This window comes from Harpia harpyja, chromosome 20, assembly GCF_026419915.1.
Source record: "Harpia harpyja isolate bHarHar1 chromosome 20, bHarHar1 primary haplotype, whole genome shotgun sequence".
Lineage (NCBI taxonomy): Eukaryota > Metazoa > Chordata > Aves > Accipitriformes > Accipitridae > Harpia > Harpia harpyja.
In genome coordinates this window covers 12,115,116-12,134,951 of record NC_068959.1, presented here as the reverse complement: position 1 = coordinate 12,134,951, position 19,836 = coordinate 12,115,116, and the positions used below count along the sequence as shown (strand labels likewise).

At 54.1% G+C, this 19,836-nt stretch overlaps 2 protein-coding genes across 7 annotated transcripts in view; one reads left to right on the top strand and one right to left on the bottom strand.

Moving 5' to 3' along the window:
* The window catches only part of SH3PXD2B (SH3 and PX domains 2B), a 79,512-nt gene extending 68,880 nt beyond the window's left edge, over nt 1-10,632 (top strand). For 3 of the 5 annotated variants that reach the window (XM_052816487.1, XM_052816484.1, XM_052816483.1), the window contains 7 exons: nt 483-587; nt 1,303-1,386; nt 2,673-2,790; nt 4,081-4,307; nt 4,884-4,933; nt 5,413-5,538; nt 6,461-10,632. In XM_052816487.1, coding sequence (XP_052672447.1) covers nt 483-587; nt 1,303-1,386; nt 2,673-2,790; nt 4,081-4,307; nt 4,884-4,933; nt 5,413-5,538; nt 6,461-7,957 — 2,207 coding nt within the window. In that variant the 3' untranslated portion in view covers nt 7,958-10,632. The remainder of the gene's footprint in view (nt 1-482; nt 588-1,302; nt 1,387-2,672; nt 2,791-4,080; nt 4,308-4,883; nt 4,934-5,412; nt 5,539-6,460) is intronic. The other 2 variants (XM_052816486.1, XM_052816485.1) reach the window with 1 other exon arrangement.
* Nucleotides 10,633-14,024: 3,392 nt separating this feature from the next.
* The window catches only part of NEURL1B (neuralized E3 ubiquitin protein ligase 1B), a 101,290-nt gene continuing 95,478 nt past the window's right edge, over nt 14,025-19,836 (bottom strand). For both annotated transcript variants that reach the window (XM_052772009.1, XM_052772010.1), the window contains exons 4-5: nt 18,846-18,971; nt 14,025-18,016 (exon numbers count right to left, since the gene is read on the bottom strand). In XM_052772009.1, the coding sequence (XP_052627969.1) occupies nt 17,772-18,016; nt 18,846-18,971 (371 nt within the window). In that variant the 3' untranslated portion in view covers nt 14,025-17,771. The remainder of the gene's footprint in view (nt 18,017-18,845; nt 18,972-19,836) is intronic.

The window sequence follows — 19,836 nt, the reverse complement described above, 5'->3', positions numbered from 1 at the left end:
GTTTCTGCTGGGAGAGCTCATGTTTTAATCCTGCATTTGCTCTTAGGTTTTAAAATTTGCTGTTTCCACAGATATAAGGAAAGCGAGAGCGCAGCAGGAGTCAGCTATCGATTTGCAGACAGTGTATTCATCTCTGCTCGTTAGCCTGGGCTTGCTGACCCAGACTGAGGGAAAATGAACCATGAAGGGGAAAAAAAAGGAAAGCAAATGTGGTGGCTGGAGCCATTCAGTTCTCAGAGCCTCTCCCATTTTTCGTGGGGAGGGAACTGTACATTTAGATATCACTCAGCTGAGAGTCTCCCATGCTGCTGTCTGTGCTCCCTTTCGGATAGTGCTTGGCTCTGTTGCTTTGGGGTCACCCCAGCTTCTCATGTAGGCAGCAAGGAGGGGGCAAAGCTCCCCAGGCTCATGGTTTGGAGGGAGGGAGGGAGGTTTTGGCTAGTGGGAGCCCTTGGCTGAGCTGCCTGCTGTTTTCTTCTCAGGCTGGTGGTTTGTGAGCACGTCAGAGGAGCAAGGCTGGGTGCCGGCAACCTGCCTGGAAGCCCAGGATGGTGTCCAGGATGAGTTCTCAATGCAGCCTGATGAAGGTGAGAAGCTGCTGGAGACATCTGCCCCAGCTTCTTCCTGCTGAACTGCACTGAACTGCTCGCAGGACTGCATAGCCCTCCCTGACTTAGGCAGGGCACGAGCCCGGGAAAGGACAAACCCACACGTGCTGTTCAGTCATGTCTGCCTGTAGTAGTCCTGCCTGCCCAGTGCTCTACTCCAGTACTGCAGCAGGAGTGAGGCAGCTGGATACTGGTGGTGTAACTGCTGGCCTTTCTGCTGTCCCACAGAGGGGCTGAAGGCGCTAACTCCAGGGAACACTCAGTCCTGCCATCCCAATGCCTCCTTTAGGCCCCAGGGAGCTGTTTTACCTGCACTGGAGGAGGAGCAAAGCTCGGGTCCTAGGACAATTCACATGCCTTCTAAACCCATGCAGAACAAAGAGCATGCATGACCTCATGTTATGAGAATAGCAAGGTTGCAGCCTTTGCTTAGAGCAAATCTGAAATGCCCCTGGAGAAAAACATCCTTCCCATTGACCACTGTATGCTCAAAGCAGTGCTGTAGGTGGCTCAGCCGCTCTTCTGGGGAGATGAAGGTGGGAGGGGGGCTCAGACCAGGGAGGGCCCCAGGAGGGCTCCACATGAGTCTCTGTGCCACACTCTGGTGTCAGCCCTGTCTCCTCTTGGACCTGAAGTGCTGCCTCCTTATGTCCTTTCTTGTCCTTCTCCTGCTTCCCCAACATGCTCTTACCAGTCCCGTGGAGATACTGGTCTCTGCCCAGGCACGTTGGCCGCCGTCGGACTCTTGGGGACTTGTACACCTGTGGATGGGGTCAAGGTGGACTTCATAGAGACTTGTTCGGCTGCCCTTGTTTTGTGCTTGGAGCCTTGTTGTCTGCATGTTTGTTTGCTTTACATGTGATGAACCCTGCTTGTGTCAGTCCTCAATGCATGCCATATATGCTCCTCAGCTTTCCATTAGGCCCATTCATGTCCACCTCTTTCCTCTCTCAGATGTTCCTTCTCACTTTTTGAGGCTTGTTTTGGTTACAGAGGCTGGAGTTTCTGCTTTCCCCCAACACATGTATGCAGACTTCTTGCAACTGCTGCCTTAGTTCCTGTAAGAGTAACTCCTCTGAGCCATGGCCCTGGGGTTGGTGGCTCAGATGGGGTCAGGAGGAGAAGAGCCAGCTTGGTTTTGCTGGATGTGACAGGACATTTTCTGCTTTGACTCATTTGCATGAAGGCGGTGGGAAATCAGACCTTTTGAGTGCTGTGCTCCTCCAAGAAGACAAATCCAGGAAACCTGCACGGTGCGGATATATGAATGTCCAGAGGTGTCGGGTTTGGAGGTAGACTTTTCCCAAAATAGCCTTCACCCTATTGTGGCACTGCTCAAGCACAGGCAATTGCTTTCCTGGGTTTCTTTCAAGAGAGGACAGGAGAGGGTGAGGGAGAGGAGTGGATGGATGGACCTGTTTGTCTGACGTTGTCCGCATGGCTGTTAGGATCTTTCCCCTTCCCCTTGAAGGGAAGAGCATCCATGTCCCTGCTTACCATCATTTGGTCTAGTGGACAGGACATCAGACTCTTCTCCAGGCTCAGCACATGGCTTTGACCAATGTCTTGGGGGACCTAGCTGTTGAACAGGGAAGTTCATGTAGACCTGCTGTTGTAGAGCAGTTTGAGAGCTGTGCATGAGAGCACATCTGTATGTGTGGGGTTACTCCCTGATGCCTGTGGGATTTCTTTCCCTGTATAGAGGACAGTTCTTCTTTAAAGGCTCTGAGAAAGAAATCTGAACTGAAATGGATGCATGCAAGGCTTCTGTGAAGGGCAAGTGAAAGGAGAGCTGTCGTATAAAAGATAGTCTTTAATCCTAAAGGAGAGGCAGAACTGTTTTAGACAACTCCTTGGGCCAGACTAGCTCACCAAAGCTTACATTTCAAAATGCAGCTGGGTTTGTTTTGAAATACATTTCACTGGCATTTATTTTCTGAATGGTGTGTTTGCACCTGTATTACAACAGGAATTATCATTATATAAAGCACTTAACCATTGTTCGACTGAGACCAGGTTTCCATAAAACAGTATCTCCGTGAAACTGCACTTTCTTTCCAACAGAGGAGAAGTACACTGTTATTTACCCATACACGGCAAGAGACCAGGATGAAATGAACCTGGACAAAGGGGCTGTGGTGGAGGTGATCCAGAAGAACCTGGAGGGCTGGTGGAAAATCAGGTACCATCCCTACCTCTTCCTCTTCCCTGGCAATGCAGCTGGGGCTGTGCAAAGCAGAGACCTGATGCGCATGGGATGTACAGTCCAAAGGCAAGTCTAGGGTGTTGGGAAGGGCAGAGTACCAGAACTCATTTCTCTCCATCCCTACTCACTAAGGCTAGCTGATGTTCAGGGCTTTAGCCAAGCATAGCTGTGGTTAAACGTCTTTAAAATCCCCCAATTTCCTGTGCTAGGAGGTGGATTGCGTCACGGCATCACATGCCCCAGCAGTACAAAGGGAACTGGTGTGAGAGCATTAGTATTACATCATATGCTGCTGATAGGAAAACCAGGGAGTGTCCCGGAGGCAGGCTGGATCCTCTGGCTGTGTTAGGAGCTCCTGCAGAGAAGGGCCATTGTCTGGGCCAGGTCTGCTCTGTGCAGGGTATGCTGAGGCCAAAGACTCTAGATAGTCCCGAGCTGATACTTGTTTTCTCCTGAAAGCTCATTTTCTCTTGTCTGTGGTCTAGCAAATGGCCGGACTTGAGCAGGGTGGGAGCACATGCTGCAATTTTCTTAACCTTACATTGAACCTGTGGTCTTGGCAGCAGCAAAGCCCCAGAAAAACGTCCATTGACTTTTTAAGCAGAGGAGAGCTGCCACGAGAGCTCTAAAGGCAATTACAAGCTCAGTAGCTGGTGCCATCTGAGTGTAGTGGCTGCAGCCCAGCCAGTGGGGAGAGTCTCTGATGCTGGCGCGGGACCCTCCGGCATGGCAGGGAGACTCCGCAGATGTGGTTTTTCAATCAGATCGCGGGGCTGGTTTCTCTCCTAAACAGTGCAGATTTAGAACGGGGAAGGGATCCAGGCTGCCGGCACGCAGGCAGAGGGCTTGCGCTTTCTCCAAAGACCAGGTACATCAGTCCTAGCAGCAGCCCTCTGGTTTTCCCCTCTGCTTCCCCTGCCAGTGCGCTTCATTCCTGAACCAGTGCCATTGCCGAGGCAAAAAGGAAATCGGGCTTCACGTCATTCCCAGCCTTCGGCCCGCTGGCTGCGGCTGGCTTGCACGGGAGCGTTAGTCACGGCTGGAGCTCTCCAGGTGCCCACGTGCCACAGAGCATGACAGCTGGCAAGCTCATTTTGCCCAGATCAGGCGGTATCTTTGGTCAACGCGTGTCCTGAGCTCTGGCTCCGGGGATGTCCGATGGCTCAACACCACTCGAGCGAGTGGGTCGCTCCTCCGGGAAGGGCTCGCAGCCCCGGTGCAGCGCAGGGGCTCTGCGCAGTGACGCTGCTGTTGTTGCCACCGCAGGTACCAGGGCCAAGAAGGCTGGGCCCCCGCCTCCTACCTCAAAAAGGGAAATGGAGACATGTTCTCACAGAAGCTGGCGTCAGGCTCCTCCGCTCATTCGTGTGCCTTGGATCTGGATGGCATCTCCCGGCAGCAGGTCGCGGCGAGCCGAGAGAAGGATGGGCTTGCTGGCCAAAGGGACGGGAGATTCGACAGCCGTCCCCTGCCCAATGCTGACATCCGACGCAGTAAGTGGCCGGTCGGGAGGAGGCCGGTGGTGGCTGGGGTGTCAGCGCAGCCTTTCCTGCAGGCTTTTGGGAGTCATAACGGGGTGTGAGGGAGGCAGAAGGCTTGCAGGCGCTGTGAGCTCTGCAGCAATATCTGGAGGTGACATTGCAAAAGTTGATGGGGCACGAGCACAGTGCTGCCCAGGGACGTGCTGAGGATCAGCAAATGTGACGGAGATAAAATCTTCCCCCTCCCAGACTGGAGATGCTCTCCTCTCAGAAGCTAGAGCATTTTAACCCCTCTGCAGGCCAGGTCTTCTGGGTCAGGGCTGCAATGAAAAAGCAATTTCATGTGGTGACTTCAGCTGCATTTTCCAGCAGCACCTGATGCTGCAAAGCTGGTTCCTCTTCCAGTGGGATGCTCTCAAAACCCGGGTGACTCATGCACTCAGGGTACCAGGCAGACGGGTTCCTCCTTTGGCTTCCTTGCCCACGGGGCAGGCTTGCCTTTCTGTTTTCTCTTTCGCTTGTCTTTTGTGAACACATGTGTGACCAAAAGCCAGAAACTCAACAGCATCTGAAATTCTTCCTCCACAGAATCACCAAAGATGAGGCAGAGACCCCCTCCTCGCCGAGATCTCACCATAGTAAGTGCCAGCTGACGCAGGAGAGCAGGAATGGCAAACGGAGTTGGAGAGGAGCACTGAAAGGAGCTCTGGTCACTGGTTATTCTTTGCCTGGGATCTTGCCCCTCTACCATGGGCTCTGCTCTCGGTCAAGGCTGGAATACGCACGCTGCCTCCCTGCTGTCTTAAGACTCTTTCCTTTGCGTGTGGTCTTTAAATGAACTTTTGGCCAGTCTGTCCTGCAAGGCTGGGTTGCCAGTGGGAGGCTGCAAACTGGCTCCCTCCCTCTGGAGAGGGTGACTGCTGTCAGCAAGAGGTCTGACACTGAGCAATTTTCTGCTCAGCCTGGAGATGGTTTGCTGGTTTGTGTTGGTGAGGATGCTGCATGGGCACAGCTGATCTCCCTGGCCTGGCCCTGCTGGCTTGTTTCTCTGCAGGCTGGTGGGCTGTAAACCCTGCTGTAGAAACATGCTGATGGGTTTTCTTTTTTCTTGTCATAGCCACGTGGTTTGAACCTGCCTAAACCTCCTGTCCCTCCTCAAGTGGAAGAGGAATATTACACCATCGCTGACTTCCAGACCACCATCCCTGATGGCATCAGCTTCCAGGCAGGAATGAAAGTAGAGGTGAGACTGTCATCTTCCCTTCTCACACCTTCACGTCACTGCAGCGCTCCTGACTCCCATTGCCCTAGGACCTGTTTCAGGCAGGAGCTCCCTTTCCAGGCAGGGAAGATCTGCTCACCACGGCATTCTTGGTGGAAACCAGGCACGGTGGTGCATGTGATTGCCTCTGTGGACTGTTAACAACCCAGGGCTCTCCTAGAGTGGGAGAGAAACCCGTATGAGCTCACGAGACTTTGGAGTCCGTGGTGCTCTTGGTGGCCTCCTGTCCCCCAAGCGTGTGGGTGCTGTGTTGCCTGAGCTAATGGAAATTAAAACCACACCACAAAGGGGGGGTAGAAGTGGTGGGTTTTTTTCTTAGGCCAGGTGTAAAGTTAAAAGCTCTTCCAGAATTGCTTTCCTGGCACACCCGCTTTTGCTGGCAGAATCTCTCTTGCAGATGTGATTTTGCTTTTCAGAATGTAAGCTGTGCCTCTCAAGAGGATTTTTCCTTTACGGCTGCCCCAGTCAGCTCCTCCCAGGTCCCAGCACCGCTCCTGGAGCACCCAGAGGCCGGACCGTTGCCGGTCCGTGCAGTGTCGCTGCCGGTTGATCGCTCCAACAGTGCCGCGCAGTGGCCACCGCCAGTAGCCAGCATCCCGGTCCTGCCTCCCAGGCGGGATGGTGACAGCTCATCCGCAGCGCCTTGACATGGCTATGTCGTTCCTCAGTCCCATGGCATGCAGGTCCCCTTCCCTGGCAGAAGTCCTTAGCAAGTTCCCCTCCTGTTAGGATGCCAGTCCTGTGATTACATGGCTTTTGGTTACCAGGACAGGGAGGTACTGAGGCTGTATACCACCCTGACACCATTTCAGAGACACCCAGCATCCCCACTTGTGCAGAGGGTTCCTCCATGGGTGTGTGAGGTTTCCTTTCCCCTCGGCAGGTTATTGAGAAGAACCTGAGCGGCTGGTGGTACATTCAGATTGACGAGAAGGAAGGCTGGGCCCCCGCCACATTCATCGATAAGTACAAGAAAACCAGCAATGCATCCAGGCCGAATTTCCTGGCTCCGCTACCCAACGAGATGGCCCAGCTCCGGCTTGGCGACGCCGCGGCCGACGGCAGCACCAGCGAGGAAGTGACGGGCCCGTGCCGTCCTCTGCCGGAGGCTCCTCCTAACGGTACGGACTGTGGTGGGAAGTGGGCCAAAGACTGGAAGGGGAAGGAGGCTCCCGAGAGCGGGGACCTAGCCTTTGCCGGTGGCTACGAGGAGATCTCGGACCGTGACACAGAGGAGAAGCCCAGCCTGCCGCCCAGGAAGGAGTCCATCATTAAATCAGAAGGCGAGTTACTGGAGAGGCAGAGGCCTCCCCCCAAGCCCCCAGGCATGATTTTGCCTATGATCCCACCCAAGCAGTCGGCGGCCCCGAAGGACAGCAAGAAGCCCGATCTGAAACCAGAGAAGGGCAAACTCTTCCAGCTGAAAAACGAAATGGGACTGGAATGTGGACACAAGGTGTCAGCCAAGGAGGTGAAGAAGCCAAACCTCCGGCCCATTGTCAAGCCAACCAAGCCAAAAGCCGAGCCTGCGGAGGACAAGCCTGAGCCCATCGCCCAGAATCCGTTCTTGAAGTCAAGACCTCAGATCAGGCCAAAACCCGCCGCAGGCCCCCGGACTGACCCACCTCCAGCTGATGATAAACTGGACATTTGCAGCCTGCGGAGCAAGCTTAGACCTGCAAAGTGCCCAGAGAAACCCTCCGAGCAGGACCCCGCTGCTGGTGAAAACTCCTTCAGTAATGCCATGGTTTCTTCAGAGGCTTCTGGAAGGTTTCAGGAGCGACCCAGCATGGACAGCAAACCCCTGCCCAAGCTGGACAGCCACGCCACGAAAGAGGCACTGCCCAAATCTCCCCTGGGGCCAGCAAACACCCCGGGTGCCAGGGAGCCCCCGCCGCAGCGCCCCATTGTGCCACCTCGCAGACCACCCCCCCCCAAGAAAACGGGGGGTCCTGCCTCCGGCCCCACAGTGGAGCTGAGGGCCCCGGCACGGGAAGTACCCGAAATCAGGTCATCCCCGGTGCCGGGGAGGCCCATGCTGGTTCCTCCGAAAGCCAAGCCGTTCCTCTCTGCCTCCATCCAAGACGAAGCCAAAGTGAAAAGCAGTGTAAGCCCAAAGGTCATATCCAAGCCAGTGGAGAGAGGGGAAGCCAAGGAGAGGACCTCAGCCCCTGTCTCCGGTCCAGATGTCTCCAGGGAAGCTCTCTATGTGGCAGTGGCGGATTTTGAAGGCGACGAGGAGACCAACAGCTTTAAAGAAGGGACTTTGTTTGAAGTTCGTGAGAAGAACAGCAGTGGCTGGTGGTTTTGCAAGGTCCTGACTGGGAATCCGTGCTGGGAGGGCTGGATCCCTTCCAATTACCTACGGAAGAAGCCATAGCCGCTCCTCTGCTTGCACAGCTGGAGGTTCCCTGGTCTCTCACCTGAGTATTTAATTAGCAGATTAATTTATAGTTTTATGTGAGGCTGGCTTTAAAAAACAAGATAATAATTGAGATCCCACACATTCCAGTTGGTGCCTGTTGGCAGCAGCGTGGAGGAAGCATCTCTGCCTCCCCTCCCCACCCGTGTGCTCCCATCCATCCTCCTCCTTGCATCCCCCCCAAGCACTGCGCTCCTGTGGCCATACTGGCAGCCCAGCTGTGCAGCTGGGGCTGCTCTGGCCAAACTTCATGGAATACGATGGCTACCATGGTTCTCCGTGCTAGGGAGATGGACCTTGATTGACATTTTTGCCACTTGTATGGGAAGTTAAAAAGAAATAAGGCAGTAGCCAGGGAGAGAAGTGGAGCGTGGAACAGTACCAATGAAGGAAATCTGGCTGCACAAAAGGATTTGCCTTTCCCTGAGGCTCAGGGTCACGGTCCAATGTTGTAGGTCACGTTGCTTAGTCCAGGTGTGTAGCAGAGCCATAGGGAACATTGCAAACAGGAGGAATGATTGCTGAGAACAGGGTCCCTGTAGCTCTGCGTGCATGTGCAGGCACAGGCATTGTGCTCTGGTTAAGGGCTGTGCCTTGCTCCCCCCCCCGTGCATGCCACGGGACCATCCCTTGGTCTTCCCTGCTCTACAACGACAAGTGTTAACTTCAACATTCTCCTGGTGGAAACAAAAATACAGAAAAATACACACACACATCTATAACAGGTCCTCTCTGTGCTGATCCAAGACGCTATGCAGGATTCTCCCTTGCAGTATTGCAACCAAACAACAAGAGGTATTTTGCTTCAGTAGCTGAAGAATACTATGCAAGGCACAGAGGACCAAAATGACCCCAAAAGCCCTGGAAAGAGGATGCTTTGCTTTCCTTTCCCCCCAAACTGCCCTGCCTGTTGGACTAATGGGGACCACCCGTTCCCGTGACCCACAGAGCTTCCCTGGGCTGGCGGGCAGCAGCCAGGAGGTGGGTCCTTCAGTAGGTGCTGATATTATCAAGTGCAATCCAGAACGTGGGAGTTCAGCTCCTTATCACAACCAGTTGCGAGGCTTGTCTGGTGCTCAGGGGCTCCCTGCCTTGTTTGTCACCCCATCTGCCTGTCTTCCAGGTAACTTTCATTTCATCCTGCATGGTGGGCCGTTTGGGGGGGCTTCAGGTCAAGCAGAGCCTGGGGTTTTTCTGTGCTGACATTCCTGCCTGCCAAGCCTAATCTTGCCCGCAGTGTTGCTTATCCCAGCAGGAGGATGAGCGTGGATGAGCTGTCATTCCCCAGTGCTGCTTTCTTCCCTTCTGTAGTTGGCTACTTGCAGATTCAGGGCTAAACCTCTCTCTCCGGAAGAGCTTTAAACCTGGTGCTTCTGTGGGTTTCTTGCTGACCAAGACCCTTTGCCCTTTCTAGTCTAATTGCAAGTGCAAACACTGCAGCTGCAGCTCCGCAGCCACATTGTTTTGCTGCTGGAAAAAAAATCATAGTTTTCCCTCTAATTTGAGGCTTGGAGAATTGAAGGAGTGTTCTCCACTCCCCCAAAATGCTCGCTTCCTTCTCTGTTCCATATTTTCTACCCTGGAAACAGAGTTGGAGATATCTCTGTCTGTGTACAGAATGACAATGGTTGTGCCTCAGGCCAGGGTCGTTCTGGGAGGGTGACGGGGCGGTTTGTCCCAGCCCTGGTTTGATCTGATAGAGAAGCCCTGACCATTCCAGTCCAACCTCATATCCAGAAGCCCCAAGGTTCATTTTTAGCCATGGGTATTCACGCACCCCAGTCTCTGGCTGATTCCTCTCCCTCCCACCTACAGTTTTCCCTGGTGGCACGTCAGCCTCTGATCAGGCTGACTCACCTGAGCTGGCAATAAGCAATACATTTGCAACCCAATCCAATAACAAAATTCCTTGCATGGCACATTGAGAGGTGTTGATGTGCTCCTGGGAGAGTTCCAGGGTGGGTTGGGGGAACAATGCTGCCTTGTCTCTGCGCATCTCTTGCTCCAGTAAATCCCTTTTGCTTTGGAAAGGAATGGGGACAGGATGAGTTAAGCCAGAGCTGCCCAGCGGCCAAATCCAGCCCCCACCGTATCTTGGGAGGAGGCTGGACCTGTGTCCCCCCATCCACTCTGGCAGTTTCACGCAGGAGGGTGGAAGGGCTGTGTGCCCTTTCCCTGTGGCACTGTGTCCTTGCTCCCTCTTTGCTGAACGGCCTTTTAATCTCAGAAGTGTCTCTCCTTTCTCCATCTCAGAGACCTCACTGCCCCCAGCTTTCCTCAGAGGGGACAATGCTATTTCTGTGGCCTCTGTGCTAAATGAGGGCTATTTCTGCTTTCCTCCCAGACTGAACCTCAGAACTGGTAGTGCTTCATTTTGCTGACACAAGTACTGTATTTGGCTCATTGAGCGCGTGACGGGATCGCTCCCTTGTTCCCAAAGAGCTTCCAAGAAGGCAGGGTGAGTGCCCAAGTGGAGGGTCACCCTCAGTAGGGTGCCGACACCTGCAGCCTTACCCCTTCCCACTACTCTTTCATCTGCAAAAGCGACCACAGGCTGCACAATGCCTCCTGTCAGGAAGATGCCGAGAGCCATCGGGCTGGCAGGGCTTTGCCTCCCCCCATCCGACATGTGCCCTCTGCCAGGCCGTGTCTCCTCTCTGTACCTCGCACGTCACATGCGGCCAAGCTCCCCGACTACCTCGTGAGGAGGAGGAGGGCAGCCAGGAGGCTCGGTACCCTGAGCTTGGCCGCAAGGCTCTTCACCCCATCAGCCAAAGACCAACCTCCCTCCTTGCCCACCACCAGCGCAGACCCGAGGCTTGTGGCAAGGGAGGGCATCACCGTGGCTTGGGGTGGAAGAGCCAGGTGTCAGGGCGGTCCCGCGGCTCGGCACATCCCTGGCAGGCTGGAGGTCCCCGCTGCACCCCGCTCCTTCTCGCAGACTCTTGAAGCCCATTTGTTTGTCCGTGTCTCGCTATATTATGTAAGCGCGTATAAATCTACATTACTGTGGGCGGGTGGGGGGGGTCAGCGGAAGATAGATGTAGCTGTGTAAATGCCATATCTATACTTTCACCATTAGGGGATTCTTTTTTTTTTTTTTTATTCAGTGGGGGTTTTGTGGGGGTTTTTTGTTTTCTTTTTTTAAGAAATAAAAAGAAACTGCTTGACTGGTTTCAAGCACCCTTGTGAACCCATGTCTGGCTGGCATATGTCTGGGGTGCAGCATGGTGGCTGTCTTGGGAGGTGTGCTGCTCTCCTGCCTGGAGTGACAGCAGCTCTGCCCAGGGTCTGGCACGTGCCACTTGTCACTGCAACAGTGGTACCGACAAGGAGCCCTGAGCCATTGAGCTGCACTCCCTCGTGCAGCGGAGGAGCCATCCCCAGGTGAAGCATTTCTCTGTCCTTGGGTGTTTTTGTCCGCTGGGAGATGAATGGGGTGGTGCTGTGTTGCCTGGCTTCATGGGGGCTTGCGGCAAGGGCTTCTGGCTCCGACATGCCTTGCGACGGGGCTGGGGCAGGTCACGATGCTTGGACTTTTGATTTATGGGTGCTGGCCACGAGTAGCCCAGCTCCTCCATCGCTGCTGTTCCCCAGTTCACCTCACGGGCATCCCATGCTGGAGGCGCTGCAGGAGCAGGATTCAGGTGTGGGTACGTGTATAGTGTCTGTGCGCTGCGCTGGCACGGCGGGATGTTTTACCTGTGCAGCTGTGGCTGAGGTAGCTGCTCCTGTATCAACACTCCCCATGTGGGTTTTAGCCTCGTCCCCACTTTGCACTGTGTGTACCCTGGCGCTCATGAGAAGGAGCAATGCCATTGCTAGGTTAAACAGTGCTCAGCAAAGCTTTGCATCTTCTTCCCATCTCTATGACCCAGCAGACAGAGGAACATTGCACAGCTGATCCTCCCAGCCCTACATCGGTGGGACGTTCCATCCATCCATCCGTCCGGGCAGCCTTGGCTGTGCTCCCTGCCAGGCACACCAGTGTCACGAGGGTCACGAGGACCCTGACAGCTCCTTGGGTCTCGCCTTTTTGTGCCATAGCCCGGATGGGTGTCCCAGCAAATGGGGCAGTGCAAGCATAGCAGTTGTGTTACTTTGAGCTCAAGCCAGCACGTTGAGCCTGGTGATTTTGGGGAAGTGCAGAGAGAGAGAGACACTGCCCATCCTGAGAGGCTCTTGGGGGTTGAGGCTGGGCAGGGAATGGGGTGCATTAATTGAAAAGGCTCAGGCAAAAGTAGAGATTGGACCCCAGACCCCAAGTGCCCTCTGCCAGAGGGCTGTGGTATTTATTGCGGACATGCAGTGCTTGGTAAGGGGTAAGCGAGAAGTGGGGAAAAAAGACATGCAAGATCATCTTCTACTGGCCCGACTCACCACCTGCCAGCCTGGGACATTCAAGCCTTGTCCATGCTCACCCCCGGCTTTCAGGCGGCCATAACCCACTTAGTCTGCACAGATCCTGCACAGAGCTGCAAGGACCACATGCAGGGCTGTGCAGGCAGCAGGTAACAGCCCGGTGTCAGCTGTGTTGCATGTACCATCAGGGCCCGTCTTGCTTCCACCTGACAGCCGGTGTTCACTCACCTGCCTGCAGCACATGCCCCGTGCCAGAAGCGAGCGCCTGCCCGCCCGCGCTCCATGCAGGACTTGCACATCAGCAGCCCAGCACCCACCCTGATGCTGCCACTTGCCACCCACCCGCGTTTGAGCGCGCCGGGGAGAAATCTGGGGCCTGTGACATAACCTGGAGTATTGCACCAGCATGGCCACGCAGAGCCCGTCCCACCTCAGGCAGCTCCTTGCAGCTGGCACGGTGCCACACCACGTCCCCGTGGGCACGCTGCTCCTGGTGCTGAGCGATGCCGGCTGCTGCCCAAATCTCCAGCGCTTGTGTGGCCACGCCGCAAGCGGAGCTGGCAGAGCACTAATGAGAGTTGGGCTTCGGCCACAGGAGGCTCAGTTTGGGCTGGTACGTGCGTCACAGCACCCAGGCTGGCAGACGGAAGGAGAGCGGCAGGGGGCTGCGGGTGCAGGTGGTGGGAGCGGGCAGTGGTCCTCCACGCTCTCCCCGGGCTCAGGCCGGCAGCAGCTGGAGCGGGTCATCACACTAATGCTAAGTGTGGTGCAAAGTCGCTCCGTGGCCTGAGATGGGCAGCGTTAGACTGTTGGCAGCTCACAAGGATCAGCTCTTGGGATAAAGTGGGGCTGCAGAGTTTATAAAAAGGCATTTTGGCATAAAAAGTCACTGTCAGGCTCCTTTGCCACCTGTGGCTCGCAAGGATTTTTTTTGTGCAAATGCATAACTGTGCCTGTGTTCTTGCCAGGGCAGAGTTATGAATGAATTCTTCCACTCCGCTTCAAACCACATCTGAGGCTGCTTGACTGGTGTCTGGCTTCACCGGGCCACATTTCGGGATATAAACAGTTCACAGAGCAGCCTTCTGTTGGCCTCAGCTTGTGAAATAAAGAGCCAGGCATTGCTACAAAACAAACAAAACAAAACAAAAAAAGGAAAACGAAAAAAAAAAAGAAAAAGCAGCCCTCCTGCCCGTGTCTGCATCACCCCCTCCCGGGGCCAGCCAGCACGGTCCCCAGGCTGCCACGGCCCCAACGTGGGCACAGGAGTGGGGCCAGGCTGGCAGCTGCCTTGCTTGAGACGGTGCAGGTTGGATGAGGAATTTGGGGCACTTGGTGAGGGCATCTGCCACAGGACCTCCCCACCTCTGTAGCCCTAAAATACACCCTGCTTTTACTGCAGCAGCCTGCCAAACTTTCAAGGGTTTGCAAGGTTAAATGCGCCAGGAATCCCCTCTGCCCTGTCCACCAAGGGACTGAGCAGCCACTGTGCAGTGACCTCCCAGGAGCTCACGCAAGGTATTTAAAGTGCCTAACTTTTTTTTCAAAGCAGAGGTGCCTGAGCTGGATGGAGGTGCCTTGCCTCTGTGTATTAGTATTGCTGTGCCTTGGAAATAATGCATTTGCTCACCCCCCAGGTCAAACACTTTTAAACTTCTGGGAGCACTCTTTACAAGCCAAAGTTTTATTTGTTTCATAAACAAGTAAAATTATATTAATGTAAAACAAGTAAATGGACAAAAGTAAAACACACAGCACTGAACACAACGCTATAGAGCACTGAATGTAGAAGTGCAGTTCCCTCCCTCGTGCGATGCCCTCCCCCCCGCAGTCCCCCAAATGATTTGCTTGAAAAGCCTAATACAGAGGTCCAAAATCTGATTCAGCTTAAACATGATGTACAGGTCACAGTATTGAATCATAGTATTGAATCATAAAGGTAACGATAAGAGAGTAACTGTCTCGGAAAGGGGAAGGTAAAAGAGTTCCCCCATGTCTTCTTTATCTTTCTTTCTTCCTTTTTTTAAATTTTTAAACAAATAGGTTAGGAGGAGAGGGGGGAAAATCCATGGAAATAAACACTTTTTCACTCCAATATATATATGTAAAAAAAGCAGGATTCTCAGTGAACACAAAATTCTATAAAACTACCATTGATCTGTGTTGTTTTCTCCCCCTCTTTTTTTTTCTTTTTAAAAGTTGCTTTAAAAAGGATAAAAAGTGCACAGACACCCTTATAAGGCACAAACAGATCTTCTGTACAAATCATGTATCATCGGACTGTTTAAAAAAAATAGCAATACAAGTACTAACAATTAAATCTGTAAGAGGCTACCTTTTCCTGGAAATCTTTTTTTTTAAGAGGCCTATTTTGGAAAATTCCTGTTGCTCTCGGATAGGCAGGGTGACACGTCCACTGCTCTCACGTCCCGGTCGCTGCATGGCCACGCTCCGGACCCTGACTGAGCTGGCTCCCTCGCTGGCCCCACTGGATGCTGCCCTTCTGGAAACCGGTCTCGGCTGCTACAGCAAAAATTCAACCTGTGCAACGTGTCCTGAACAGCTCAGACACAGCCTGGGGTGGATTCGGTATTTCTCCTTGCTGGCTTAAAAAAGAAAAAGAGCTACACCAAAAAAACCACCCCACCCCAGGTATGCAGTTAGGCCCGCTCATTGAGGACTTGAGGTGTCAGCCAAGCAAACGGGCTCCGCTCTGCTCGTGCACTTAGCTGCGTGCAGCCACTGAAAGGGACAGGGCACCCCTGAAACTGGGACAGCAGCCCCAAGGACGGCTGCTGGCGTTTGCTAGCCTAGACCTGATCCAAGCTAGCATTGCTCGCTGTGGATTCAGAGAACCTTCCTTGAATTCCTCATCATGCAAAGGCTTCTCGCCGCAACCCATTCACCAGGCAGGCACCAACCCACCTGGCCTTTCATTTCATGCTCACGTACTTGGCCATCATTGTGCTCTTAGAGCTGTGCCCACTGACTGCAGCCGGACCCTGATCTGCAAACGCGGGACCGGGGGGGTCACTGCAAAGGCAATGTCCGCAGTCCCCGGGCGCAGGGCAGCCTGGAGGTCTGGGCAAGGCTCCAGCTGCGGGAGAGCTGCCTTCGCTGCCTCCTTTTGCAAAGGTGTAAGTGAACTCACGCCGCGGTCGCAGTGCCTGTGGCTCTGCTGAGGGCTGAGCACGCTCGGCGGCGGCACAGCCAGTGGCATGAGCCGAGTTTCCAAAAAGGGCTCTGCGAAGCCAGCAGGCTCTCGTGCCCATGCAGCAGGGCAATGGGTGAGAGATCTCACTCTACAGCAGCCTCCCATTTATACACTTAATTAAAATGTTAATTAGCTCTTCAAGATTAAAAAAAAAAGCTTTTCTCTGTGCCCTGTTTGCTGGCAGCCACAGCCTGGTGTGGGAGGAGGATGAGCTGCTCCCCTGGGTGTGCTCTCCCTGATGGCAGAGCGGGGCTGGGACGGGGCTGAGCACCCATCGGTAACCAAGTACGGCACCGCCGGCACCACCAAACCACCACCCAGGCAGCAGTGCTGCAAGAGGCGGCGGTGCACCCACGGCTACCGGCACCTCGGAGGAGAGAGTGAATGGCGAGGTGAGATGACAGACACCGACAACGTCAGACTGCCCCTCTGTGCCCAGAAGCCCTGAAATGTACAGGGGTTGCTATTCCTTTTTTTCTTTTTCGGTCTAAAATGTGGTAATTGCACCTTTCTGAAGAAAGCCATTCTTACGCACTTGGTGGCACATGGTGACTGAGCTAGAATGACACCAGCCCCTCTCTCATCCTCCCATTTGCATTCTCTCTCTTCCCATCTTTATGAACCTGGACCAGCTGGAGATGGCCAGGCGCAGGCTGAAGGACTGCACAGGAGCCCTGTAAGTGGGCAGAGGGCAGAGGACAGAGAACGGAGGGCAGCTCCTGCTGGAGCAGCAGGGAGGAGGACACCAAGCTCCTCATATCAGCCCCAATGCTGCATGTTCAGATGCTGCACAGCTCATCCAGGTTGCTGCTGCCTGTAGCTGCCTAATATCACAGCTGAAACCCATTTACCTTTTAAGTCCCAACATCTAATAATAGACCCAGAGCCTTTTTCTTTCCTCCTCCCAAATAAAGCCAAGTGAGATAGATCCCTGTTCATCTCAACAACTTCCCATCTACTGTTGGGACCCAGCGTCCGGGCAGCTGGGAGCTCTGCTGGGAAACCTAGAAAGGTGTGAGAAAGAGCAGGTAAAATCAGCACATACACAGTCCCCAGAAAAAAAAGTGAGCCTTCTGGGACTGGATCAGAAATGAATTTCTCACCACAGGCTCCAAGAAGTCCCTGTGGTGGGGCGGGAGGAAGGCTGAGCCCTGCCGCGGCACTGGCTGCAGGGGAAGGGCTAGGGGAGGCGAGCCGGGCAGGATGGCGTGAGACAGCAGCTAAGTCGCCTGCGAAGAGGAGCAGAGCAAAATGCAGGCGCATGTCCCTGGAGGTGACAAACACCATCATTGCAGATGGTGGTAGCCCCGTGCTTTTTCTAAGCCAGGATTGCAGCGTGCCCATCCTAACGCCCCTCTAATCCATGGGCTGCAAGTTACGGCTTCAGCAGCCAGACATACGGGCAGTGCCTGAACAGCCCATCACGGCTGCCCGCTGCTCCACCACTGCTGCCGCAGCAGCTGGGGTTGGCTGGGGCTCTCAGCGGGCTCATGCTCCTCACTGCTACCCCGTGACTGCTCCCTGGGTCTCAGCCTCCCTGGCGAGAAGTCCCTGCTCTGCCACAAAAAAGCAAAAGCTGCTTTAGCTAAGTCCAGACCAGCTTCTCCACGTGCCCCAGAAGCCTGTTCAGGGGGGCAAAACCCAAACAAGTGAGAACCTAGCTGTGCTACTATTTTGGCCTTAGCTAGTTCCCCTTACGTGGATGAACATGACATTTCCAGATCAGTTTTGTCTACTTTGCCCTCCCACTGGGCCTTGTCCTAATTTTATTCCACCACAGCGCAAGCACCCGGCAGCAGCCCAGAGCTGTTGGGGTTTTGGGGTTGGGAAGCCCAGTGGCACCTGGCACTGACCAAGTGGCAACCTCCCCTTCCCGATCCACACCACAGCGAGCCTCCTCCAGAGGAGGAGGAGGAAAAAAAGAGCCTTTGCATGGGAAATTTCTCATTTGCAGCTGGGTTGGGTCCAGACCACGATTCCCCGGATTCGCCCGTGGGCACACGGCAGCCGTGCCTTTGGGCCCCACGTGATCCTCAGCTCAATTTTATCCCTGAATTGTGCCCTACCAGTCAAATAAGGAAACACAGATAACGAGCCACTTGATAACGACTGACCAGCACGATAACCCATAAGCAGGGACGGAAAGGCATGGTTACTGCTAGCGGCGTTCCCCCTTCCTACAGCCCGAGCCGGGCGCTAAGGGCGGTATATTTTAATAACATCTTTGATAACCCGTCGGCAGATTGGGCAGCAGGCGTTGAGCTGCTTCTTCAGCTTAAGACCACAGGTGTTGCAGAGGCACATGTGTCCGCAGGTGTAGATCACCGTGTCCACCTCGCTGTCAAAGCAGACGGTGCATTCCCCGTTCTTGCTGCTTGTTGGCTCCGGAGGGGGGAAGACAGGAGAGATGGGGGGACTCAGGGGGGAGCTGGGAGCAGTCACTGCAAAGGAGGAGGAAGGAACAAGGTCATTCAGTCACCAGGACGATGCACACCTGACAACGTACAACACGCACACCCTCAAGTCAATTTTTTAAGGCTCTTCCTTCCTTAGTCATTGCCTGGTTTGTTTGGCCAAATAAACCCCAGCATATTCTAATTGGCAGCACAGGTACAGCTCCAGGCAGAGCCTGCCATCCCTTTTCTACAGATGGGGCAAAGCACAGCTTGCCTCACCTTCCCCAAGCAGGGCTGTGATTTTGCACACCCATTTCATGGTATGGATGTGCAGAGCCCTGCTCTCCCCGAAGGAGCTGTGCTCCACGCAGGGTGCTCTTGCATCTCACCAGCCATGCCGGGCGGCTGTGGCACTGCACAACGGCGGCATGTGCCAGGGACGGTACTGGGCAGGGCACCCGGGGCTGTCTGCCTGAGACCTAAACACCAGCATGTGAGCATTTACATGGCCATCCCTTCAGCAGCAGAGCCTTGGTAGTGCAGAATGCAGCAGTCTGGGTGCTGTAAGACCCCCAGACACGATACTGCACCCCCCTCTATTGCAGCACTGCTGCTGCAGCCAGGGCAGCCCCGCAGGGACCACTTCCATTAGAGAGACTGACAAAGCGGGAAGCAACACGCAGCCCTTCTTCAGGCCGTGAAAAGCTTCCCACCACTTTGTGGTTTTTTCCAATTATTTCTGTTGGCCTCGCAGGAGATGTAACATCTCCACCCTAACCTTGCCCTGCCATCTTGCATAGCATCGTCTATCAGCCCAGATTCCTGTCTCGGCGTAGCCGGCACAGCCAGGTGCCGAGGGCTAGGCTCTCCTTACCAAGCGATGACTCTGAAGCAGACGACGACCTGTTGACGCTGAAGGCCATGTCCGAGTCACTGTCATACTGTGAGCCTCCAGGAGATCCTGAGGGAGAGACGGTCACTGGGCTGGACTGCACAGTGCCTGCAAACACAGGAGAGAGCTGAGCCGCGGGGGCCGACAGACACCCAAAGCCCACCCAAAGCTAAATGCCCCTCAGCCCGGCGAGTCACTCCCACCCAACGTGTGCAGGGTGCTTTAGGAGAAAGTCCAGCTGCTAAGTGCTGCCCCTCAGTAACAATACAGGTGTACGATTTTGGATGTGACCTCCAGGGCCTGGACCTTGCTATGCCCTTGCATGATTTCTGTTCAGTGCTTCAGTGAAGCAAGCACCAGGTTATCTGACAGCCATCACTTGGGATGTAAAGTCACTTCCCTGCAGTCCCGATCTCTCCAGCAGCAGTGGCCTCAAGCTATCACTGTCTTACTGTCAGGTCAGGGGCAGCTGGGAAAGGGCATTGCTTTAAATGAGAAAAACGTGCTTTACAAAGTCATCAACATCTGCTTTTCTGACAGAATCCTTAACAAGAGGAAAGGAGAAGCACTGTAACTGGTCACCAGCAATAGATCAAAAGTGACATCTGATACCTGAGCTGTGGCAGTGCTTGGGGAGCGATTACAGTCCATCAGCAACACACGTGCTTAAACCAGAGCTGTGCTCACAAAAATCATCGCCCTTACCAAGACAGGAGTTTAATATCTGTTGGCTGGAATAGTGGGTTTATAAGGAATCCCTTTTAAAAACAAACCCACTGAAAACCAACTGTCCCCCCCACAGCCATCCCTGCCTCCCTACCTGCTACTTATTTTATCTCTCAAGTCTCTTAATTTTCTGGGGGCTTATATAGGCTGCATACATCTATGTGACAGCTACCATGTCTTGCTCACTCTTGTTTGCAAACACAAGGTGAGATCAGGAGCTGCTTACTCACATCGGTGACCACCTGCT